General features: G+C 45.2%; 1 protein-coding gene across 2 annotated transcripts; it reads right to left on the bottom strand.

Moving 5' to 3' along the window:
* On the bottom strand, positions 1-25,979 carry LOC148454494 (chemokine-like protein TAFA-1). 2 transcript variants are annotated; one of them, XM_088460916.1, is made up of 5 exons: positions 25,698-25,979; positions 10,922-11,067; positions 4,648-4,788; positions 2,084-2,208; positions 1-1,456 (listed from the first exon to the last, which is right to left on the bottom strand). In XM_088460916.1, exons 1-5 carry the CDS (start codon positions 25,718-25,720, stop codon positions 1,439-1,441), a joined length of 453 nt encoding a protein of 150 aa, XP_088317042.1. In that variant the 5' UTR covers positions 25,721-25,979; the 3' UTR covers positions 1-1,438. The 2 variants fall into 2 exon arrangements, with proteins under 2 accessions (XP_088317042.1, XP_088317043.1); XM_088460917.1 differs by lacking the exon at positions 25,698-25,979 and adding an exon at positions 24,133-24,170.
* Positions 25,980-26,958: the final 979 nt, after the last annotated feature.

Raw genomic sequence — 26,958 nt, 5'->3', positions numbered from 1 at the left:
AACTTTATTCACACTTCTTTGTTGCCTTTTAATGTTAACAATATTTCGCTGCACTGTGGTTATATGTGCCTATTTTAAAAGGGATTAATAAAAGCTATATTTTATTATGTTTTTTTGTCCACCACTTAAAGCCAACTCCTATCCTTGGTTTATTGTTAGCTGTCCTGTGCAACACCCCCCGAATTCATTGCAATTCATGATTATAATTATACACGCGGCAGTCTGATTCTTTCTCAGTTACATGTATTAAATAGGTGTATGTACTTACATACTACTTAGACATACTCATTCACCATGGTCATATCATAATAAATATATATATATATATATAAAACAATCTGAGAAGTGGCATTAGATATATAGACATAGATGGACACTAAAATATTACACAAGAGCACACAATGGGACATACGGTAGAGATAAATTATGCATTTAACTCGATAAACAAAACTAAAAAATCAGGTTACTAGAGTGTCAGCTCTTTTGTATAGAGTGTTTAAATATTAACGATTAATATTTTAACCATCTAATGAATAACATTTTATTTTAAATAAGTTTAGATTTGATGCTATCTTGTTTGTTTTTTCTGTGAACCTCAATAAACTATTCTCTAAAAAAATATATATATATATATATATATTCTTCCGCGATTATCCATTTCAGCAACCCACATTGTGCGCCTCTAAATTACAACCTGAATGGCGGGACTGTATCTTTTAATTACAGCGATTTTACAGTCGCATCATCACTCGGATAATTCCAAAGATCATTTCCGATGTAGTGTGAAAGGTCAGTTTAGTATTTAGTGCTCGGCCTCTTTCTAGTCTTTGTAAATAGCCATGTAACATCCATCTGTGCTTATATTGGTGGCTTGGCGGATAGTTTGCAAAAATGCGCATAGTGAAAAGTCAACATATCACATCGTTGTTTACCCACATCCAGTATAGGACCAACCCACTCAGTCCGTTAAATCCGCATTTAGCAAAGAACAATCCTGTTCCGCTCACCTCCTCCCATCAGGTGGAGCAGACTTTCTTACCGACCACCTTTATGACCATTCGGTCTCAGTGCTTGCACATCTGCATGTTTGTAAATGACCATTGTGGTGTCTTTTGGCCACAGGCTTTGTGCGTGTAGCATCCAAACACGCAGGCGGTGTGCATTGACTGTTGTAGTTAGTCACATATATGTAATACATTATTTATTCATTTACATTTTTTTTTTTCTGTTATCTTCTTTTTTTTTTTTTTGTCCGCAAGTCATTAGGAGGCAATGCCGGTGAATGTCACTCTGAATGGCAGTGCCCACTTCCCCCAAATCACACTCTCCCTATAGGAGTGACCGTATGTTGGCACTTGAGTGCTTCTGTGATCCCAAACCGCTATACGGACAGAACGAGAAAATGTAACCATCGTCCACAGGGATTCCTTCAGACGTCTCAGTATTGTGGGTGTATCTGAAATGACAGAGCACAGAACGCTGTGAGAGCCGGGATACAATACGTATTTTATATTCGCCATATCATGATTGAAATTCTGATGTTTTGTTGAACGTGCGCCTGTTTTGCGCAGCGTATTTTACATGTTTTTTATATTTTTTACCGCGTGCTCCGGGGCCAAGCGCTAGCAACTAGGGGGTAATGTGGAGTTGTACGCGTTTCAAACTCTTCTCTACTTGCGGCTGAAGAGGCGTAACTGAGTAGTAACGGGGGTGTAGGAACTCAGGCAAAGTTCAGAGAGGGTGTGGAGATGGAATTGAGGGCTTTGTAGGTTGTGTATACATGTTAATGGTGACCGATCTGAAGCCAAGCGTATGGATCAAGACTGTGTATTAAAGTAGTTGCTTATAGCTCTGCATAGGGGCGAATATCTGCAATTTTCTCCGTGCTCGCAATACGGAATCCGCGTCAGGCCCAAAGTCACTGGAAACATAAATGTGCTGTAGAAATAATGACAGAACCTGCATCATGCATGGAGGCCGGTATGCAGGACATTATGGCGTATCTGTTAGGAGTTATTGCAGAATATACCAGTAAGGATTTTGTGCCCCCTCCCCCAGGAGCAGTGTAAGCTATTCCTCTCACCTTGGTGGTCTTTACGCGGCCTCCCTGGAAGCAGATCCAGCCGGAGTTATCGGGAAGCGTCTGACATTCCTCTTCCTGCAAACATGGCTCCATGTCGCACCACCATTTCCCCAGCACGATGGAAGCTGTCAACAGCACAGGGTCGTTATAAAAGACTAGACACAGTCCCACTGCCGTAGCATAGTCTAGGACAGGTTTGCGGGCATGCTGGGACTTGTAGTACCAGAACAGCTGGAGAAGCACACACCAGGGCTACAAATATTTTCACTGTGCGGACCATGAATACGTCCAAGGCGTCAACGGGACAAAGCCGTGAACCACTTGCACATGAGTTGCAGTCACCGACTGTAACCATATACCGGGTGTGGCGTGGCAGCGTTCTTTAGTTCAGGTTTTAATGTGGCTTACTGTGCATGTACACTCGCTACTAAGCCAGGCGTGGAGACAGTTTAATTAAAGACAAGCAAATGGTCCAGCCATGGCCGCTCGTGGGTCCGGGTCGGTAACTTTGTACAAAAATCTGGTGCTAACCCCGATAGGGAAACTGGATGAGTATGATTGCAAATTACTTATCTTACCAGTAATACATATGTAAGCAGTGGCGTAACTTCATCCCAGGTGCCCGGAGGCAAGATAAATGTTGGTGTCCCCCCCCAATAAAAATGTACCACCCCCCCAGCACCTATGCCAGCCCCAGCTGCCGTCCCCCTATGTAGTTCCCCCAGTAGTGGTCCCCCTTTGCAGTGCCGCCTATGTAGTGCCCCCCAGTAATGGTCCCCCTACGCAGTACCTCCAGTAGTGGTCCCCCTTTGCAGTGCCCCAGTAGTAAGGGCCCCTGTAGTGCTCCCAGTAGTAAGCCTCCAGTAGAATGCCCCCTGTAGTGCTCCCAGTAATGCCCCTGTAGTGAGCCCCGTAATGCCCCATGTAGTGCTCCCAGTAATGCCCCCAGTAATGTCCCCTGTAGTGAGCCCCCCCCTGCGAGCGCACACACAAAAAAAAAAACAATACTAGTGCATTGTGGGACCCGGAAGCGGAGCTCAGGAGTGAGCTCCATTCCTCCGGCTGCCGCCAGGGGGAAAGAAGGAGCCGGGCGCCTGCTGGTAACACACTCAGCGGGCGCCCAGCAAATAGGGGGTGCGACCGCACCCCCCGTATTGACGCCGCTGGAGGTGGAGCGCCGATCAGCGGTGCTCCATCTCCACAGCAGTGCCCGGAACGGCCCGGGGAACAATGGAGCCAGGTGCCCCCTTTGGGACTGGAGCCCGGCAGCAAATGACTCCATTGTCTCCGGGAGTTCCGCCACTGTATGTAGGCCAAGCATCTGAAAGAAAGTAAGCTTTATGGCATGTTTTATGACCATCTCACCATTAGGTGGCACTGTTCCATTGGAAACTGCAAATGGTAATCCATTGCACTCAGGGCCTGATTCAGAGCTGAACGCTCTGACCAGAGCGCTCGCTCTGAATCAGTGCCCTCCTACCTTTTTTTGGAGTGTCCTCAAGGACGCTCGCATAGCTGTGGGTTACCACCCACAGCTTATGCGAGCATCCATGAGGATGGTCACGATGGTCTTGACCATCGCAACCATCGGGCTTGCGACGGAGACCCTGCGGTAGGGTCTTGCTGCCGCAAGCCCAGGAGTGATTTTGGCTCTATCAGAGCCAAAATCACTCCCACTGACATCACTAGTGATGTCAGTGGGGCCGGCTTGAGACGGTAGGCGTTCCCATGGGAACGCCTCCGTCTAGCAGGCACGCCCACCGAAGGGGGCCTGCTGTCAATCAACATCGACAGCACGCCCCCTTTGGTGCGAGACCAGGAGCGATGGAAAGCCCGTCGCTCCCCGGGTCTCGTGCATGTGCACGACGGAGCTCCCTCCGTCGTGCGCATGCGCAGTGGGGAACATCGACCCGCTTGCGATCGTACTGCCGCTCTCGAGCGGGTCTGAATGACCCCCTCAGGCATAAGATACTGCAAGAGCATTTTGATAATAAGGGCCATACTCAATTTGGCTGTGAAAAATCAGAATCTGCGATAATTTATCGCCGATGCCGACTTTTCGCAGCCCCATTTTCGCATGTTTGAATTATGCTCGTATTCAATTTGAAAGACTTTTCGCCGGTGCGTATTTGAAAAAATACGAGGATAAGTTTTCACCATGTTTAACATGGTGAAAAAAAGTGCAGAATTGTGGTTTAGGGGTGCAGGCTTAAAAAAAAAAAAAAAAAAGCCTCCAAGTTACAAAAAAAATAGGGACACCCCAAATAAATTATTTTCATTTTTTGGGTAAAAAAAAAAAAAATATGGGGAACAAGTTTTTTTAAAATAGCCAAATTAATTCAGGGGGGTTCCCAAGTATGCGGCAGGTGTTTTAAAGAATGCGGGTGGTAGCATTACATTACCAGGTTTTCATTCCAACCAGCCAGATTGGACAGATATCTGACAGAAAATTGTATAGTGGATACCCAGCTTTAGAGTTACCTGTATCCCGGTGCAGCAAGACATTTATATAAGTAGGGACAGTAACTGTTTAACCCCCTCCCACCAGTGAATATGTGATGTACCGTCCACACAAGAGGGTTTGTCCCTCGTTGTTCCGGCTACTTTTCCAGGCAGACAGGAGCACTGGACGGTCTGGGAACGTTCCTCGATGCGGTTCCTATTACAGCAGCGATGAGCAGAAACCACTCGACAGGTTCCACCGGCTGCAGGAAGAGGGATGTATTCGTTAGTGGAAATTTGACGACCGGTGAGGTCACCAACTAGTGGAGGAATGTTATCTGCGTATACCAGACACCTGAACCTCAGGAACTTTACAGATGTCACGTGTGTAATGTATAGCAAGCTACAGGGCTAGAGGTGAGGGGATGCTGGGAAAAGCCCGTGGTTTTGTATGTTCTAACATGCCTAATGGTGCGTACACACTGGGCGATTAAAGTGGACGACTGAACGATATCGTTATCGTTCAGTCATCCACTTCAGCGCTTTTGTGTAAAAAACAGACGATAAACGATAATGACGATGCGCGTTATGATTGTACACAGCAGATCAACATATAATGATATAGTATATATATATATCGCATACTTGTTATCTATATGTGTTATAATGGTTGTACATTTGTCTGAAGTTTTAAAGGAAAGTAACGGAAAAGAGTCTTTGATGGTATCCAAAATCTGACACAAATGTTACCAATCACGTCTTGTAAGAAAAAAACGTTACTGAGTATAATGTGAATTAAATCACCTCAGCGGTATATTCCTAAGGACATATGAAATCAGACAAACAGATAAATAAACAAACACACACACAAGAAAATCATATCTTACTGTAGTCCCATATGTAGGACTTATTATAGGTGACATAGAACGTTATATATATACATATACATATTTCCAGTATTCAATATTTGATAGAGCTGTATATCACTGACCACATAGTATCTATCAGCGTCTGCTTATGTTTTTATATATGACACAGTATATCTATAAGTGCATCCACCATGCCTTTACTATATGGTAAATCTGCACAGGCATATATATGTGCATAGATATCTGATAATAGTATGCTATCTCCATTTGTCTCCATGTAATAAGGAGCAATAGTAGCAGGCTATGTTAAAAATATAAGAGGCAGACACAGAGGTCTGAGTGGTACAATACAGTTATTACCCATCAGAAGATATCCAAGTGGGGGAGTTTGGTCGGCGTGTGCACCTGCCAGGCCATAATCATGAGAGTCCTGGACGCGCGTTTCGCCCGCTTTGGGCTTGTTCACCAATGCCTCATATAACATATAATGATATATACTATATCATTATATGTTGATCTGCTGTGTACAATCATAAGAAATGTCCCACATAATAAATATAAGAAAAGTGGTTTCATGACATTTATTATTGTCGAGCTAAATATTTACCCCAGATACCCAATATAGGGTTGTATATCTGAGATTTATGAACACTAGACAAAAGTGTTCCTTGCTACCATTTATAATATTTTCGCCCCTTTTTTTCCCCCATTTACTAGTGTCATGAATGACACTGCGCACACCCTGCCGGGGACACACTAGACGACATCGCTCAGGGAGCATATCGTCTAGTGTGTACGCACCATACTTAGTCACGGTTTGAACACACAATAAAAACACCCTATAATCCCTCCCACTCGGGAGCAATATGCGCGTAGCCCACCCCTAAAGCAGAATAGACCTCTGGTTAATGCCATCTACGTGACAACCCTTTGAGTCAATGCCCTGGTCATCTCTGCAGCAATGAATTTGCTAGCAGAAATATCCTATTCTGCACTGATGAGGCTGAATCAGGCTCCGATGGGCGTTTCAGGAGCAGGAAATTGTAAAACAGCCCTGGTATTTTAATGACACGTCAGGACTTGCACAAATGCACTTAGTGTTACAGCTAAGTAGGTGCATTTTCGAACCAAGGTGACGGCGTGCGCAGGGGGCTAAATATATCACCACCTCTCTCCTGTTTTGTGTCTCTTTCTCTCTGACAAGTCTACTGCCTGTTTCTCTTCTCCTGCACCTCTCCTGTGTCTCTCACCTCTCCTGTGTCACTCTCCTGTCTCTCTCTCTCCTGTCTCTCTCTCTCTCTCTCTCTCTCTCTCTCATCTCTCTCCTGTGTCTATCTCTCACCTCTCTCCTGTGTCTCTCTCTCTCTCCTATGTCTCTCTCCTCTCTCGTGTCTCACCTCTCTCCTGTGTCTCTTTCCTGTCTCTCTCTCACCTCTCTCCTGTGTCTTTCTCTCCTATGTCTCGCTCACCTCTCTCCCGTGTGTCTCTCTCTCTCTCACCTCTCTCCGGTGTCTCTCTCTCGCACCTCTTTCCTGTGTCTCTCTCTCACCTCTCCCCTGTCTCTCTCTCACCTCTCTGTGGGCCTGACTTAGTAGTGGACGGAGGTGCAGTAGCAGCTGTAACCCGCCGCTGTGTGCAAATAGTTGCACCATCAATTGGACCATCAGACATTGGTTGCTCAGAATGTCCGACAATACATGGTCGCCCGTGCCAGTGGACATTGATAAGCCCACCTCCGACAGCCACCCTCCACAGTCACCGTCCGGGAACGCCCATCGATTTGCATGGATCTCCATGGAATTCCGATCTGCGTCCTCTGGTGGTGACCATGGGATGCGCAGTGTATCTCGGATGCTTGCACCCAATGTTTTAATTCCACCTATTCTCCACGCACCTGTCTATTATTGTCTTCCCCCTCTCTGCTACCTCTTTGTCTCACCTCTCTGCTAATCTCAACCTCTCTACTACCTCGTTCCCTCACCTCACTACTATTCTTCTGATAATTACCTGATGCCTCTTTCACCTCTTTACTAACTCTTTCTCCCACATCTGTCACTTTTTCTCACCTCTCTGCTACCTTAAACCTGTTTCCTACCTCTTTCTCTTACATTTCTGCTACCTCATTCTTTCATCTCACTTCTATTCTCCTCACACCTAACTACTACATCTGTATCTCATCTCTGCTATTCTTCTCAGAACTCTCTGCTACTTCTTCCTCTCACTTCAGTCACTACTATCTCCTTCTCCCATCTCTCCTATTCTCCTCACCCATCTACTACCTCTTCCTCTCACCACAGTCACTACTATCTCCTTCTCCCATCTCTCTCCTATTCTCCTCACCCATCAACTACCTCTTCCTTTCACCACAGTCACTACTATCTCCTCCCATCTCTCTCCTATTCTCCTCACCCATCTACTACCTCTTCCTCTCACCACAGTCACTACTATCTCCTCCCATATCTCTCCTATTCTCCTCACCCATCTACTACCTCTTCCTTTCACCACAGTCACTACTATCTCCTCCCATCTCTCTCCTATTCTCCTCACCCATCTACTACCTCTTCCTCTCACCAGTCACTACTACCTCCTTCTCCCATCTCTCTCCTTTTCTCCCATCTACTACCTCTTCCTCTCACCTCACAGTCACTACTATCTCCTTCTCCCATCTCTCATATTCTCCTCACCCATCTACTACCTCTTTCTCTCACCTCACAGTCACTACTATCTCCTTCTCCCATCTCTCTCCTATTCTCCCATCTACTACCTCTTCCTCTCACCTCACAGTTACTACTATCTCCTTCTCCCATCTCTCCTATTCTCACCAATCTACTACCTCTTTCTCTCACTACAGTCACTACTATCTCCTTCTCCCATCTCTCCTATTCTCCTCACCCATCTACTACCTCTTCCTCTCACCTCACAGTCACTATCTCCTTTTCCCATCTCTCTCCTATTCTCCCATCTACTACCTCTTCCTCTCACCTCACAGTTACTACTATCTCCTTCTCCCATCTCTCCTATTCTCCTCACCAATCTACTACCTCTTCCTCTCACTTCAGTCACTACTATCTCCTCCCATCTTTCCTTTTCTCCTCACCCATTCACTACCTTTCTCTCAGATCACTATTACCTCTTGCTCTCATCTTCCAGCCACCTCTCTGCTTTCTCTTCCTCTCACCTTAGCACTACCTCCTGCTCTCATCTCAGCTATTCTTCTCGCACCTCTCTGCTACCTCTTCTTCTCACCTCAGCACTACCTCCTGCTCTCATCTTCCAGCTATTCTTCTCACTCCTCTCTGCTATCTCTTCCTCTCACCTCAGCACTACCTCCTGCTTTCATCTTCCAGCTATTCTTCTCACTCCTCTCTGCTACCTCTTCCTCACCTCAGCACTACCTCCTGCTCTTCTCACTCCTCCCTACTACCTCTTCCTCACATCAGCACTACCTCACGCTCTCATCTTCCAGCTATTCTCACTCCTTTCTGCTACTTCTTCCTCACCTCAGCACTACCTCCTGCTCTCATCTTCCAGCTATTCTTCTCACTCCTCCAGCTCATGTTTCTCTCCAGTCTCCCTCCATCTATCTCCCCCACATCCCTTGAAGTCTCTGCTGCAGCCCTGTTCCTCTCTTGCTGGCAGATGGCACACGCACACCCGGTACTGAGTTCTTAGGAAGCTGTGCCAGGATCTGCGAACATATCTGGCAGGATAACTGTAATGTTATTTTTCCTCTGGCAATGGTCAGGGCAGAAAGGCATGTGATGGGCATTTGTGGGGATCAGTGTGTTGTGGGAGTTTGGTACAGTAGGTGAGTCTCGCTTAAAAAGGTGCAAAGACGTATATTGCTAACGTACGTGCCACTGAGCATAATGTGTTAAATGCATCTGATTGATCAAAACCTTGAGACACCAGTCCACTCCACAAGCTTGATGATGGCGTTTTAGTGTAGACTTAAAAATAAATTAAAATTAAATGGGAAAAAAACAAATCCGTAAACTGCTATTGTAAAACCACAAGTGCCAGCATTCCCGTGGCTTCCTGATCATGCTGACACTTGTCACTAACTAGCCAGTCTGCTTTGCTCTAATTCAGGGATGGGGAACCTCCTGCCCGGGGGCAGTATCAGGCCCTCGGAATCATTTGGTCTGGCCCTCAGAGCTTCTTTCTGCTAGTCTCATCTGGCCAGCAGGGTGCCTAGACTGTCACTGCAACTAGAATCTATGCAGCAGTGCTACCTGGAGAGTCCTTAGGACGCTTCAGATGGTCACACCGCTGCCCTTACAGCTCCCCGGAGTATCCACAGGATGCTCTGTGCATTGCTGTAATCACCGGGGATTGTAGCCTCGCTCCCATGTGACATCATGTGGAGGGGGCGTGGCCTGCACCGGGCCCGCAAATAGTGTTATATATATGAAAATGGCCCTCGGCAGAAAAAAGGTTCCCCAGCCCTGCTCTAATTGGTCGGAGCACAAGACAGCCTCTCTGATTGGTTAGTAGCAGCTAGAACTCACATGGGGTCTAACCACTACTAACCAATTTCTGACGCTTTGACCAATCAGTGTTGATTAGTTAGTGATAGGCCACCTGTCCTGTCATTCGCAGCCCAAGTAGCAGTATTCATTATTTAAAAAAAAAAACAAAGACTAAAGGCAAAAGTTTCTAAGCGGCGGGTTCTTAATCCCCAGCGGTTTGGTGGCGGTTTTGCTATCCACAGATTTACTAAGACCAAAACCGCCGTCAATACAAATTTTAGAATAGAATAGAACAGGGCTGTCATTTAGAAACTACTGCCAAACCCCCAGGGCTTAGAGCTTAGTAAATTTTGCCCCAAGGATTAAAAGCTACAAGAAAGAAGAGGATCAACAAGGATTTAGTTGATTAATAAATTGGTGAAAGAGGGATTGGGGGAATCTTTGTTTAAATAAATTTTATTTTTTTATGTGACCCTAATATTCCCTGTGAGCCCTGGACGCCAAGACATGCTGGTGCTTGTGGTTCTCTGACAGCCATTGTTCTACAAGTGCTGGCATGGCCTGCCAGTGCGTGTTGGGACCAGTAGTGCCACATACAATAATACTTTTATTTAGCTATCATCCCAATTCCACCAGTATGGGTGTTGGGCGGAGCCTCTGTGCTTTCGGCACAGAGCTGGTTTTTGACCATAATCTGTACCCCGGATCATAGCACCAGGGCAGGAGCATATTACCGTCAGAGGGGGACAATGTAAAATGGGCCCCATACTGTGGGCAGAGGGTCCCCTGTGACCCTCCGCATCTACCGTGTGCTGACCAGTGCATCCCTCATCCTCTGCGGTGCCATCTACCTAGTGAAATTCAGGAAGATGGCGCATGCGTACAAGGGAGCATTTAAAAAAGAAAAGACGTAGATACAAGTCAGAATCAGAACACTGCATATTAATGAAAGTCTGGTGTGGACAGAAGAGTGGTATAAATGTGTGAAGAAATCTACTACATTCATTGGGGACAGGAATATGGGTGTAGAGTGTAGAACATTAATATCAACTTACAGATGACTGGCAGCTGGTTGCTGTCTGTGAAATACTGGTAGTGCGGAGGCCACAGTGGAGAGAGGTCTGGCATCTGAACATTGTGTTTAGCATATGAAGCTGTAACTGCTAACCAGAAACAGGACATGGCGAGGATGACACCTTGGCTGTTGGCAGAGAGACAGGAAACAGAGGATAGGTTAGAGGCTGCAAAAGAGGGCCAGGCGATTATACATTAGACAGTTGCAAGCTAGATAGTTCTTAGTAGAGAGAGACAGGAAAGTGAATACAAGCTAGATGGTTCCTGGTGGAAAGAGGCTGGAAGTGAAATATAGGCTAGATGGTTCCTGGTGGAGAGAGGCTGGAAGTGAAATATAGGCTAGATGGTTCCTGGTGGAGAGAGGCTGGAAATGAAATATAGGCTAGATGGTTCCTGGTGGAGAGAGGCTGGAAGTGAAATATAGGCTAGATGGTTCCTGGTGGAGAGAGGCTGGAAATGAAATATAGGCTAGATGGTTCCTGGTGGAGAGAGGCTGGAAATGAAATATAGGCTAGATGGTTCCTGGTGGAGAGAGGCTGGAAATGAAATATAGGCTAGATGGTTCCTGGTGGAGAGAGGCTGGAAGGGAAATATAGGCTACATCAGTGGTTTCCAAACTGTGTGCCGTGGCACCCTGGGGTGCCTCAGGGCAATTGCAGGGGTGCCATGAGTTGATGGTCCAGTACCAAAGAAAATTATTTTTAGTCAATGTGATTGGCAAACCCAGTGCTAATGGCTGCCAATCAACAAATGGTTGACAGGGCTGTGCTTATTTTTGTCCACATACCACATAACTGAACCTAAGGATGACATATAAGCACAATTTACTTTATTTAATTTTTGCTGAATTTCTCAATAAGAAACTTTTGGCCCAGGGGTGCCGTGGAAAAATTGCTGATGCTCCTCCTAGGGTGCCGTGATTCGAAAAAGTTTGGGAACCACTAGGCTAGATGGTTCCTGGTGGAGAGAGACTGGAAGTGAAATATAGGCTAGATGGTTCCTGGTGGAAAGAGATATGAAAGAGAAAACAGGCTAGAGAGTTCCTGGTGGAGAAAGACTGGAAGGAGAGTACAGGCTAGATGGTTCATGGTGGAGAGAGACAAGAAAGAGAATATTGGCTAGTTGGTTCCTGATGGAGTGAAACATGAGGGAGAATAAGGCTGATGGTTGTTGGTGGAGAGAGACCGGAAGGATAATACAGGCTAGAGCATTCCTGGTGGAGAAAGACTGGAAGGCTAATACAGGCTACATGGTTCCTGGTGGAAAACAGGCTAGATGTGTTATATGAAAAGAGAGGATGGAGAATATATGTTGGATGGTTTCTGGGACAGATAGTAGGGAGAGTACTACTGTCATTCATTTCTAGTATAGAGTAATATGAATAATACAGGTGAGATAGTTCCAGGATAGACAATAGGATTAGAAGTCAGGCAGTAGACAATGCAGGTTAAGCTGGCCAACATGAATATGCCCTTAGCCCTCAGTTGCTATAGTATTTGTAAGTTTAGGATTCAAAACTACTCTCAATGAGCCTCATTCTACCTGACCGCCAACACATTTGTAAGGTCTCCTGGAAGAAAGTTGCAAAATGGAAGATACAGATCACAGGGCTGCAGCTACAGAGGATCTGGAAGGAGAATATAGTTTATAGGGTAGAGAGCAATTTGGCACAACTGCCATTTGTCTAGGCATCCAATTACTCTGTAAAGAGAGAGAGTCGGGAGGGACTCATAGCAGACTTATACCCCTTTCACAACAAATTTTTAACCTGTGTTGTTGCAGGGGCAACCCGGGTTCAGGTTTTGTGTGAAATGGTCAACCTGGGTTGCGTTACCTGGGAATTCATCCCTGGTAACTACCAGGGTCAAACACAACAACGACCCGGGTAATGGATCGGCGTGAATGGTGCGACCTGGGTCACTGTAAAAATATCTCATTGGAGCTACTGGTGCGCTCAGAGATGAGTCTCCACCCACTTTTTATAACCTCATCTTTGCGAGCCTGTAAAACATCCTCTTGTGATGACACGCACAAGTATTGCAGGGCTGACATGGGTTCAGTGTGAACAGGGTCTACCCAGGAATAACCCTGGTCCAAGGTGCAGTGTGAAGCACTGAAAATGGTTGGAATCGTGTTCAAAAACCCAGGTTGGGCCCGGCATTTTGGTGTGAAAGGGGTATTAGAGGATATTAGTGGGTAGCTCCTCCATCTGTACAGTTGGTGATTTTTCAACATCTTTCCCAGTAATCATCCGGGTGACATAGCTGATTAACAAAGTGACACATTACTTCAGGTTCTCTAAATGTCCAATCAGAGTCCTATCTTTTTCAGATGAGGTTAAGGAAATTCTCAGCATCTGACTTGTTGGGCAACCTTTGGACCTGAGATGATAAACCATGGCAGGAGGACTCTTGTTAGAGTAGGGTATAATACAGGTTACAGGGATCCTGGTACAGATGGTCATAAAGGAGAATACAGGCTATAGGGATCATGACAGAGGGCCTGATTCAGAGCCGGAAGCTATTTGCGCTCGCTCGTTCAGAAAAAGGGGCCGACTATTTAAATTGAGCGCTCGCTCTTTGCAGTTTGTTGACGCCTCTATGTCTGAGCGAGCGAACGAAACATGCGCTCGCTATTTTGTAAAGATGGTCCCTGGCCGCTCGCATCCTACGTCATCTCCGCTATTTATTAGATTAATCGAGTACATCGAAAGGCGTCTGAACTGCTCGCAGTGCTTGTGGTTGGATTTTCCTACCGCAATCATGCGAACAGTTCAGGCTAAGAGACAACCAAGTGACGTGGCCGATGACGCTGCTTTGTTAATTATGCACACCCTTAAAACGCCCATTTTGACCGTTTGGCACGCCTGCGTTCGAATCTCCACTCCCCGTTTTCAAGCACCTTCCCCTGTTACCACCCACAAACGCCTCATCCTGTCACTCAAATTAGCAGGCACTCGCAATTTTACGAACACACGATTTCCGACCGCAATGACTGGTTGGCGCATGCGCATTACGACCCATACGCATGCGCAGATGTGCGAACATCGCTCGGAGCAAACGAGCAGCCGCTTACGAGTGGCTCTGAATCAGGCCCAGAGTCTCCTTCCTAATTGTTTTATGGTTCATGGAAGACACAGCAGGAAAGTCGTTTATACATTAGTCTAAAGCAATCATATGGAACATGGGCAGGAAAGAGAGTACAGCAAGCTGGAACAAATTGATTCAAAAGTTTCTGTGACATAAAGTTCCGAGCTACTAAAAGTGTAATGAGCAATTGTCAAGCCGTGGACTTCATGTTAGGTATGGAGGTGCAGACTGTTGCTGTGAGGCTGGGAGTCGCCATCCTATGGATTATAGGGTGCAAGAAGTACAGTACAGCTAAGAGATACTTTAGACAGGAAGAAGGATACTGATCATGGTACAGGCAGGAAGAGAAATCCAGGTTAGATGTAAAATCGTATAGCGAGGCAGGAAGTAGAATACTGATTGTAGGGATCTTGGGACGCATGGGCAGGAGAGGTTATATAGGTTAGAGTAGTGATGGGCAACAGGCTGCCCTAGAATCTCATGCAGCCTATACATCCATCTGCCAGCTCCTTCCTGCTCTATTGTCAGATTTGTTGTTACAGCTTGTAACACTGATTTAATGAGACTGCTTATATGTTATTACAGATAAGTGCTTTCATTTGATTAAATGTATTCATTTAATGTAATACTGAGATTAAAGGTAATCACCTCCACCTCCACCCCCTTGACCCTATCCCTTCCCACTTCCTCCGCTCCCTTACTCCTGATGCCTGTTCCAATCTTCCCCATCTCTTCAATTTTTTCCTCTCATCGGGAACTGTCCCCTCTGCCTTCAAGCATGCACTTGTCTCCCCCATTCTTAAAAACCCACCCTTGACCCTGATACTATCTCTAATTACCGCCCCATCTCTCTCCTACCCTTTTCCTCCTAACTCTTTGAGCGCATTGTCTACAACCGCCTTACCGCCTTTCTTTCCTCCCACTCCCTGCTCGACACATTTTAATCTGGCTTTCGTCCTCTACACTCCTCAGAATCTGCCCTCACTAAAATCAGCAATGACCTCCTTGCTGCCAAATCCAAGGACCAATACTCGCTGCACATTCTCCTTGACCTCTATGCTGCTTTTGACACTGTGGACCACCTCCTCCTCCTTCAAATTCTTAATTCCTTTGGTCTGTGTGATACTGCCTTCTCCTGGCTGTCCTCCTACCTCTCTTGACCATTCTTTCTCTGTGTCCCTACTTGACTCCCTCTACCAGTAGGTGTACCCTAAGGTTCTGTTCTTGGTCCTCTCCTATTCTCCCTTTAAACATCCTCTTTAGGTGAACTCATCAGCTCTTTTGGCCTCCAATATTATCTCTATACTGATGAAACTCAGATCTACCTTTCCGCTTCTATCCTCACTTGTATCTCCATGTCCCTTTGTCATCTCCCCTTGGATGTCCAAGCACTATCTTAAACTTAACATGTCTAAGAATGAGCTGATAATCTTCCCACTCTTCTGAATTACCTCACCTTCCAGAATTTCACTATCTATTGATAACACCACCATCTACTCTAGCCCACAAGTGCACTGTCTTGGAGTTATCCTTGACTCCTCCTCCTTCAAATCACATATTCCGTACCTTTCGCAGTCCTGACGTTTCCATCTCAGAAAAATCTCATCGATCAGACCCTTTCTCACCCTTGTCTCACTGGTAATCTCCTAACTGGTCTACTGTAACCTCTTCATATCTGGCCTCCCTGACTTTCACCTCTCTCCACACCAGTCTGTTCTCAATACTGCTGGCCAGCTCATCTTCCTCGCCAAACATTCTACATCTGCCTCCCTTCTCCTACAAGCCCTACACTGGCTCACTTTTCCTTCAGAACCCAATTGAAGCTCCTCACTCTTACTTACAAGGCCCTGAACCAATCCTCTCCCATTTACATCTCTGACCTTTATCTCCATTTAGACTCCACAGATGAATGCCACCTTTCCACATAACTGATTACTTCCACTCTAACTTCCAAGCCTTTGCCCGTGCTGCTCCTTTCCTCTGGAACTCCCTACATCTGGAACTCCCTACCTCTCCCATCAGACTCTCCACTACTCTAAAAAAAACTTTGAACGAGCTCTCAATACCCTCCTTCCAGCTCTAATCCTAATCCACTACTCCATGCTCACTCTCTCCCCCCTCTCTGTCACCCATGTCTATCTGCCCCCCTCTCCTGTAGACTGTAAGCTCTAACGAGCAGGGCCCTCTTCCCTCATGTGCTTTGCCTTCCCTCACCAATACAATGTTTATAAACCATGTCCACATCCTGCTATGTACTGTACTGTAAGTGAGTTTGTTCTTGTTATGTTATACTGTTTCTGTCTATGTACCTTGTAAGGCTGTCTTCTTGTGGCGCCATATAAATAAAGGATAATAATGTGCAGCCCTTTTGATTTTTGTTGAAGACAGGAAAAAAAAGTGAATATACAGAATAAAGGGATTACAGTAGAGAGGCAGGGAGAGGCAAGGCAGGAAGGTGAATATAGATTAGATACATCATGGCAAAGAGAGGCAAGAAGGAGAATACAGGTTAGACTTTCAGGGGTGGGCGATAAGCGTCCCTCCAGCTGTTGTTGAACTACAAATCCTAGCATGCCTTGCTACTGTTTTAGCATGGCCAAATAGCAAAGCTACGGCAGGGCATGCTGGTATGTGTATTTCTGCGATATCTGGGGGGGCTGCCTATTGCCCACCGCTAGTTTAAAGGGAAAATCGTAGATATAGGAAAGAAAGAGTAACAGGCATAATAATAAAACAGGGCAGTCAGTGGGGATAAGCAGTGGATTGGGCTGATAATCGCAAAATGTATGCCCGACTTTAGAGGGATCATAGTAGAGAGTTTCAGGAAGTATAGTCTGGAGGGATCATGGTAGAGAGTTTCAGGAAGTATAGTCTGGAGAGATCATGGTAGAGAGTTTCAGGAAGTATAGTATGGAGGGATCGTAGTAGAGAGTTTCAGGAAGTATAGTATGGAGGGATCGTAGTAGAGAGTTTCAGGAAGTATAGTCTGGAGAGATCATGGTAGAGAGTTTCAGGAAGTATAGTCTGGAGGGATCGTAGTAGAGAGTTTCAGGAAGTATAGTCTGGAGGGATCGTAGTAGAGAGTTTCAGGAAGTAGAACACAGATTAGCGGGTTTGTATTAGAGGGAGATAGAAGGGAACATATAGGGAAATTTAATTCTTGAAAGGGAGAGGCAGGAAACATGAAACAGTTCAGTTGTGATGTTAGATAGAGACAGGAAGGAGCACACAATTAAAAGGGATCATGTTAGAGGCAGGACAGAGAATACAGGTTAGAGATATCAAGATGATAAAAAGCAGGTTACATATATATTATGATACAGAAAGGATGGAAAGAGAATACAGATTACAGAGATAATGATTTTATAAAGTCACAGAGGAGTATACAGGTTACAGAGATAAAGATAGAGAAAGGCAGGAAGGAGAATACAGGTTACAGAGGATGATGGAGAAAGGCAGAAAGGAGAATACAGGTTACAGAGGATGATGGAGAAAGGCAGGAAGGAGAATACGGGTTACAGAGGATGATGGAGAAAGGCAGGAAGGAGAATACAGGTTACGGAGATGATGATGGAGAAAGGCAGGAAGGAGAATACAGGTTACGGAGATGATGATGGAGAAAGGCAGGAAGGAGAATACAGGTTACGGAGATGATGATGGAGAAAGGCAGGAAGGAGAATACAGGTTACGGAGATGATGATGGAGAAAGGCAGGAAGGAGAATACAGGTTACGGAGATGATGATGGAGAATGGCAGGAAGGAGAATACAGGTTACAGAGATGATGATGGAGAAAGGTAGGAAGGTAAATACAGGTTACAGAGGATGATGGAGAAAGGCAGGAAGGAGAATACAGGTTACAGAGATGAAGATGGAGAAAGGCAGGAAGGAGAATACAGGTTAAGGAGATGATGATGGAGAAAGGCAGGAAGGAGAATACAGGTTACGGAGATGATGATGGAGAAAGGCAGGAAGGAGAATACAGGTTACAGAAATAATGATGGAGAAAGGCAGGAAGGAGAATACATGTTACAGAGGATGATGGAGAAAGGCAGGAAGGAGAATACAGTTACAGAGATAATGATGGAGAATGGCAGGAAGGCGAATACAGGTTACAGAGATGATGGAGAAAGGCAGGAAGGAGAATACAGGTTACAGAGATGATAGAGAAAGGCAGGAAGGAGAATACAGGTTGCAGAGGATGATGGAGAAAGGCAGGAAGGAGAATACAGGTTGCAGAGGATGATGGAGAAAGGCAGGAAGGATAAAACAGGTTACAGAGATGATAGAGAAAGGCATGAAGGACAATACAGATTACAGAGATGATGATGGAGAAAGACAGGATGGAGAATCCAGTTACAGAGATAAAGATGGAGAAAGGCAGGAAGGAAAATACAGGGTACAAAGAAAATGATGGCGAAAGTCAGGAAGGAGAATAAATGTTACACAGGATGATAGAGAAAAGCAGGAAGGAGAATACAGGTTACAGAGATGATGACGGAGAAAGGCAGGAAGGAGAATACAGGTTACAGAGATAATGATGGAGAAAGACAGGAAGGAGAATATTGGTTACAGAGATAATGATTGAGAAAAGCAGAAAGGAGAATACAGGTTACAGAGATGATGATGATGATGGAGAAAGCCAGGAAGGAGAATATAGGTTACAGAGGATGATGGAGAAAGGCAGGAAGGAGAATACAAGTTACAGAGATAATGATGGAGAAAGGCAGGAAGGAGAATACAGGTTACAGAGAAAATGATGGAGAAAGGCAGGAAGGAGAATGCAGATTTCAGAGATGATGATGGAGAAAGACAGAAAGGAGAATACAGGTTACACAGATAATGATGGAGAAAGGCAGGAAGGAGAATACAGGTTACAGAGATAATGAGGATGATGGAGAAAGGCAGGAAGGAGAATACAGGTTAAACAGATAATGATGGAGAAAGGCAGGAAGGAGAATACAGGTTACAGAGATGATGATGGAGAAAGGCAGGAAGGAGAATACAGGTTACGGAGATGATGATGGAGAAAGGCAGGAAGGAGAATACAGGTTACAGAAATAATGATGGAGAAAGGCAGGAAGGAGAATACATGTTACAGAGGATGATGGAGAAAGGCAGGAAGGAGAATACAGTTACAGAGATAATGATGGAGAATGGCAGGAAGGCGAATACAGGTTACAGAGATGATGGAGAAAGGCAGGAAGGAGAATACAGGTTACAGAGATGATAGAGAAAGGCAGGAAGGAGAATACAGGTTGCAGAGGATGATGGAGAAAGGCAGGAAGGAGAATACAGGTTGCAGAGGATGATGGAGAAAGGCAGGAAGGATAAAACAGGTTACAGAGATGATAGAGAAAGGCATGAAGGACAATACAGATTACAGAGATGATGATGGAGAATCCAGTTACAGAGATAAAGATGGAGAAAGGCAGGAAGGAAAATACAGGGTACAAAGAAAATGATGGCGAAAGTCAGGAAGGAGAATAAATGTTACACAGGATGATAGAGAAAAGCAGGAAGGAGAATACAGGTTACAGAGATGATGACGGAGAAAGGCAGGAAGGAGAATACAGGTTACAGAGATAATGATGGAGAAAGACAGGAAGGAGAATATTGGTTACAGAGATAATGATTGAGAAAAGCAGAAAGGAGAATACAGGTTACAGAGATGATGATGATGATGGAGAAAGCCAGGAAGGAGAATATAGGTTACAGAGGATGATGGAGAAAGGCAGGAAGGAGAATACAAGTTACAGAGATAATGATGGAGAAAGGCAGGAAGGAGAATACAGGTTACAGAGAAAATGATGGAGAAAGGCAGGAAGGAGAATGCAGATTTCAGAGATGATGATGGAGAAAGACAGAAAGGAGAATACAGGTTACACAGATAATGATGGAGAAAGGCAGGAAGGAGAATACAGGTTACAGAGATAATGAGGATGATGGAGAAAGGCAGGAAGGAGAATACAGGCTAAACAGATAATGATGGAGAAAGGCAGGAAGGAGAATACAGGTTACAGAGATGATGATGATGGAGACAGGCAGGTAGGAGAATACAGGCTACAGAGGATGATGGAGAAAGGCAGGAAGGAGTATACAGGTTACAGAGGATGATGGAGAAAGGCAGGAAGGAGTATACAGGTTACAGAGGATGATGGAGAAAGGCAGGAAGGAGTATACAGGTTACATAGATGATGATGGAGAAAGGCAGGAAGGAGAATACAGATTACAGAGAAAATGATGGAGAAAGGCAGGAAGGAGAATGCAGATTTCAGAGATGATGATGGAGAAAGACAGAAATGAGAATACAGGTTACACAGATAATGATGGAGAAAGGCAGGAAGGAGAATACAGGTTACAGAGATGATGAGGATGATGGAGAAAGGCAGGAAGGAGAATACAGGTTAAACAGATAATGATGGAGAAAGGCAGGAAGGAGAATACAGGTTACAGAGGATGATGGAAAAAGGCAGGAAGGAGAATACAGGTTACAGAGGATGATGGAGAAAGGCAGGAAGGAGAATACAGGTTACGGAGATGATGATGGAGAAAGACAGGAAGAAGAATACAGGGTACAGACAAAATGATGGAGAAAGGCAGGAAGGAGAATACAGATTACAGGGATGATGATGGAGAAAGACAGGAAGAATACAGGGTACCGACAAAATGATGGAGAAAGGCAGGAAGGAGAATACAGGTTACAGAGATGATGAAGGAGAAAGGCAGGAAGGAGAATATAGATTACAGAGATGATGATGAAGAAAGACAGGAAGGAGAATACAGGTTACACAGATGATGAAGGAGAAAGGCAGGAAGCAGAATATAGATTACAGAGATGATGATGAAGAAAGACAGGAAGGAGAATACAGGTTACAGAGATGATGATGGAGAAAGACAGGAAGGAGAATACAGGTTACAGAGATGATGATGGAGAAAAGCAGGAAGGAGAATACAGATTACAGAGAAAATGATGGAGAAAGCCAGGAAAGAGATTACAGGTTACAGAAGATGATGGAGAAAAGCAGGGATAATACAGGTTAGAGGATGATGGAGAAAGGCAGGAAAGAGAATACAGGTTACAGACTATGATGGAGAAAGGCAGGAAGGAGAAAACAGATTACAAAGATGATGATGGAGAAAGGCAGGAAGGAGAAAACAGATTACAGAGCTGATGATGGAGAAAGGCAGGAAGGAGAAAACAGATTACAGAGATAATGATGGAGAAAGGCAGGAAGGAAGGAGACTACAGAGAAAATGATGGAGAAAGGCAGGAAGGAGAATACAGGTTACAGAGGATAATGGAGAAAGGCAGGAAGGAGAATACATGTTACAGAGGATGATGGAGAAAGGCAGGAAGGAGAATACATGTTACAGAGGATGATGGAGAAAGGCAGGAAGGAGAATACATGTTACAGAGGATGATGGAGAAAGGCAGGAAGGAGTATACAGGTTACAGAGATGATGATGGAGAAAGGCAGGAAGGAGAATAAAGATTACAGAGATAATGATGGAGAAAGGCAGGAAGGAGAATACAGCTTACAGAGATAATGATGGAGAAAGGCAGGTTACAAAGATGATGATGGAGAAAGGCAGGAAGGAGAATACAGGTTACAGAGATGAAGATGGAGAAAGACAGGAAGGAGAATACAGGTTACACAGATAATGATGGAGAAATACAGGAAGGAGAATACAGGTTACACAGATAATGATAGAGAAAGGCAGGAAGGAGAATACAGATTACAGAGAAAATTATGGAGAAAGGCAGGAAGGAAAATACGGGTTACAGAGATGATGATGGAGAAAGACAGGAAGGAGAATACAGGTTACACAGATAATGATGGAGAAAGGCAGGAAGGAGAATACAGGTTACAGAGATGATGAGGATGATGGAGAAAGGCAGGAAGGAGAATACAGGTTAAACAGATAATGATGGAGAAAGGCAGGAAGGAGAATACAGGTTACAGAGGATGATGGAAAAAGGCAGGAAGGAGAATACAGGTTACAGAGGATGATGTAGAAAGGCAGGAAGGAGAATACAGGTTACGGAGATGATGATGGAGAAAGACAGGAAGAAGAATACAGGGTACAGACAAAATGATGGAGAAAGGCAGGAAGGAGAATACAGATTACAGGGATGATGATGGAGAAAGACAGGAAGAATACAGGGTACCGACAAAATGATGGAGAAAGGCAGGAAGGAGAATACAGGTTACAGAGATGATGAAGGAGAAAGGCAGGAAGGAGAATATAGATTACAGAGATGATGATGAAGAAAGACAGGAAGGAGAATACAGGTTACAGAGATGATGAAGGAGAAAGGCAGGAAGCAGAATATAGATTACAGAGATGATGATGAAGAAAGACAGGAAGGAGAATACAGGTTACAGAGATGATGATGGAGAAAGACAGGAAGGAGAATACAGGTTACAGAGATGATGATGGAGAAAAGCAGGAAGGAGAATACAGATTACAGAGAAAATGATGGAGAAAGCCAGGAAAGAGATTACAGGTTACAGAAGATGATGGAGAAAAGCAGGGATAATACAGGTTAGAGGATGATGGAGAAAGGCAGGAAGGAGAAAACAGGTTACAGAGGATAATGGAGAAAGGCAGGAAGGAGAATACATGTTACAGAGGATGATGGAGAAAGGCAGGAAGGAGAATACAGGTTACAGAGATGATGACGGAGAAAGGCAGGAAGGAGAAAACAGATTACAGAGCTGATGATGGAGAAAGGCAGGAAGGAGAAAACAGATTACAGAGATAATGATGGAGAAAGGCAGGAAGGAAGGAGATTACAGAGAAAATGATGGAGAAAGGCAGGAAGGAGAATACAGGTTACAGAGGATAATGGAGAAAGGCAGGAAGGAGAATACATGTTACAGAGGATGATGGAGAAAGGCAGGAAGGAGTATACAGGTTACAGAGATGATGATGGAGAAAGGCAGGAAGGAGAATACAGCTTACAGAGATAATGATGGAGAAAGGCAGGTTACAAAGATGATGATGGAGAAAGGCAGGAAGGAGAATACAGGTTACAGAGATGAAGATGGAGAAAGACAGGAAGGAGAATACAGGTTACACAGATAATGATGGAGAAATACAGGAAGGAGAATACAGGTTACACAGATAATGATAGAGAAAGGCAGGAAGGAGAATACAGATTACAGAGAAAATTATGGAGAAAGGCAGGAAGGAGAATACAGGTTACAGAGATGATGATGATGGAGAAAGGCAGGAAGGAGAATACAGATTACAGAGAAAATGATGGAGAAAGGCAGGAAGGAGAATACATGTTACATAGGATGATGGAGAAAGGCGGGAAGGAGAATACAGGTTACAGAGATGATGATGATGGAGAAAGGCAGGAAGGAGAATACAGGTTACAGAGGATAATGGAGAAAGGCAGGAAGGAGAATACATGTTACAGAGGATGATGGAGAAAGGCAGGAAGGAGAATACAGGTTACAGAGATGATGACGGAGAAAGGCAGGAAGGAGAATACAGGTTACAGAGGATGATGGAGGAAGGAGAATACAGGTTACAGAGAAAATGACAGAGAAAGGCAGGAAGGAGTATACAGGTTACAGAGATGATGACGGAGAAAGGCAGGAAGGAGAATACAGGTTACAGAGAAAATGATAGAGAAAGGCAGGAAGGAGTATACAGCTTACAGAGGATGATGGAGAAAGGCAGGAAGGAGTATACAGGTTACATAGATGATGATGGAGAAAGGCAGGAAGGAGTATACAGATTACAGAGATAATGATGGAGAAAGGCAGGAAGGAAGAAGATTACAGAGAAAATGTGGGAGAAAGGCAGGAAGGAGAATACATGTTACAGAGATAATGATGGAGAAAGACAGGAAGAAGAATACAGGGTACAGACAAAATGATGGAGAAAGGCAGGAAGGAGAATACAGGTTACAGAAGATGATGGAGAAAGGCAGGAAGGAGAATACAGGTTACAGAAGATGATGGAGAAAGGCAGGAAGGTGAATATGAGAGGCAGATAATGCAGGTTAGAGGCTACTAAAAGTAACTGTACCAGACATAATGAATAGTACATTACATATATCCCATATGCTGAAAATATAAGTTACCCTGTCCAAATCTTCATGGCGTCAGTGATACATTCTCGCCATCTGTGTTAGTGAATGTTAGATGCATTATTCATGTGCTTATTATTATATATCATTTGATATATTCTACAGGTGAAAAACAATTTTCTATGGATAAAAAAAGTAATTAAATCTGTTCTGAAAACAAAACATCGGTGCAGCTCGTCACTAAGACAGAAGTGTCACCAGCGTGCGTACAGTATATTATCCTTGTGTTTTTCCTTCCAATATACATATCGTTCTCTGCCAGAGCCATACCCGGCTTACCTACCCTTTTATCTGCCATAGCCATACCCTGCTTACCTACCCTTTTATCTGCCATAGCCATACCCGGCTTACCTACCCTTTTATCTGCCATAGCCATACCCTGCTTACCTACGCTTTTATCTGCCATAGCCATACCCTCCTTACCTACCCTTTTATATGCCAGAACCATACCCGGCTTACCTACCCCTTTCTCTGCCAGAGCCATACCCAGCTTACCTACCCCTTTCTCTGCCAGAGCCATACCTGGCTTACCTACCCCTTTCTGTGCCAGAGCCATACCCGGCTTACCTACCCTTTTCTGTGCCAGAGCCATACCCGGCTTACCTACCCCTTTCTCTGCCAGAGCCATACCCGGCTTATCTACCCCTTTCTGTGCCAGAGCCATACCTGGCTTACCTACCCCTTTCTCTGGCAGAGCCATACCGGCTTGCCTACCCCTTTCTCTGGCAGAGCCATACCTGGCTTACCTACCTCTTTCTGTGCCAGAGCCATACCCGGCTTATCTACCCCTTTCTGTGCCAGAGCCATACCTGGCTTACCTACCCCTTTCTCTGCCAGAGCCATACCGGCTTACCTAACCCATTTTGTGCCAGAGCCATACCCAGCTTACCTACCCCTTTCTGTGCCAGAGCCATAACCAGCTTACCTACCCCATTCTGTGCCAGAGCCATACCCAGCTTACCTACCCCATTCTGTGCCAGAGCCATACCCGGCTTACCTACCCCTTTCTCTGCCAGAGCCATACCCAGCTTACCTATCCCTTTCTGTGCCAGTGCCATACCCGGCTTACCTACCCCATTCTGTGCCAGAGCCATACCCGGCTTACTTAACCCTTTCTCTGCCAGAGCCATACCCGGTTTACTTATTCTTTCCTCTAGCGAGAGACCAGCTTCATTCTTCCTCTGCGGGAAGAGCTGACTTTTCCTTTGCGAGATTTATACACAACTTATTTAACCCTTCCCCTGTACAGCTTTGCCTGCTCTACCTCTGCCATCGATGTGCACACCGTATGTAACCTTCCTTATCGCCAAATGATCCCTCTACTACCACATTTATATTATTATCACCATTTATGTCTTTCCGTCTCTGAATATTACACATCACTTAACTCCTTCCCTGCCAGAAGCATCACCAATACCAAACCTTTCCCATAGACAGAGACCCACACTCCATCCCTTAATCCCCCCCCCCCATTCCAGCAGAGCAGTGTAATCCCTTTCCTGGCAGAGTCCAGGAAATAAGTCCTGAAGTCCACATGGCAGGTACTTGTGCTCACTTACCTCCTTTGTAGCCTGCAGCCCATGGAATCCTTTGTGAAGAGAGCTGGGAGAGGAGAGCTGCTTGTCAGAGCCTAGGAGGCTGCAATCCATCTGGGATGTGTGAGTGAGGGGGAGGAGGGCTGGGTGCCATGTGCGATAACAGAGAGTGGGGAGTGATGGAGAGGAAGCAGCGGGGGTCCTTAGTGCCCTGTATGAGAATTGCCAGCTGGGTGAGAAGGAGGCGGGGTGTGGTCTAACTCTCACTGTATCTCCACCTTTCCACATCATATAATACTGTCATCACACAACCTGCTGTACTTTCTCTGCTCCATCCCTCACCTTACTGTCACCAGCCCCTTGTCATGTCCCCCCCACTCCCCTCCCCGTACTGCCTCAGTCTTCACTCACACAGCCCACTATCCCTCCTGTTCTTCTCCCACTCACACTCACCTCCCACCTCCCTGCTTTCCCATCAGACGTTCCAGTTCCCTTCCTCGCACACACATAAGCTGGTCTGTTTTGGAGACCACACAGGCGACAGCAATCTGTTTATGAAACGCATCCTTGTAAAAAAAAAATAACTAACTATAAATGTAGGTGTCTAAGGTTAGCTACAGTCATCAGTGCCGATATGAAACGTATGGTGTCATTTATTTGAATTGGGTGATTATGCTTAAAAATTATTTGGTTATAAGAAAAAAAAAAAAACACTGACAATTGTTACATCTGCCACTTCTGAGTGCAGGTATTTCCTGTGTCCTGTAAATTATCAGGAGTTTGCTAATCCTCTCTCCTGCTCATCTTCTTGTCTGGGTACCACTGATCCCCGGAGAGAGATGCACCTGCCCACCTTCTTGTCTGGGTACCACTGAGTCCCGGAGAGAGATGCACCTGCCCATCTTCTTGTCTGAGTACCACTGAGCCCCGGAGAGAGATGCACCTGCCCATCTTCTTGTCTGAGTACTACTGAGCCCCGGAGAGAGATGCACCTGCCCATCTTCTTGTCTGGGTACCACCGATTCCTGGAGAGAGATGCACTTGCCCATCTTCTTGTCTGGGTACCACTGATTCCCAGAAAGAGAGAGATGCACCTGCCCATCTTCTTATCTGGGTACCACTGATTCCTGGAGAGAGATGCACTTGCCCATCTTCTTGTCTGGGTACCACTGATCCCCGGAGAGAGATGCACCTGCCCATCTTCTTGTCTGGGTACCACTGATCTCCGGAAAGAGAGAGATGCACCTGCCCATCTTGTCTGGGTACCACCGATTCCTGGAGAGAG

The sequence above is a fragment of the Taudactylus pleione genome, unplaced genomic scaffold (genome assembly GCF_031769625.1).
Source record: "Taudactylus pleione unplaced genomic scaffold, aTauple2 ptg000988l, whole genome shotgun sequence".
NCBI classification, from domain to species: domain Eukaryota; kingdom Metazoa; phylum Chordata; class Amphibia; order Anura; family Myobatrachidae; genus Taudactylus; species Taudactylus pleione.
The sequence above is the reverse complement of the archived record's forward strand: the minus strand, read 5'-3'. Positions and strand labels throughout refer to the sequence as shown.

What these genes read in the sequence shown, in the direction of transcription:
- LOC148454494 (XM_088460916.1), bottom strand. Translation starts at nt 25,720, where the DNA reads ATGGGCTGCAGGCTACAAAGGAG. An exon ending in CAACCAGCTGCCAGTCATCT is followed by an intron (nt 4,789 to 10,921) that starts GTAAGTTGATAT and finishes CTCTTCCTGCAG; the next exon opens with CCGGTGGAACCTGTCGAGTG. An exon ending in CAAACCCTCTTGTGTGGACG is followed by an intron (nt 2,209 to 4,647) that starts GTACATCACATA and finishes TGCTGTTGACAG; the next exon opens with CTTCCATCGTGCTGGGGAAA.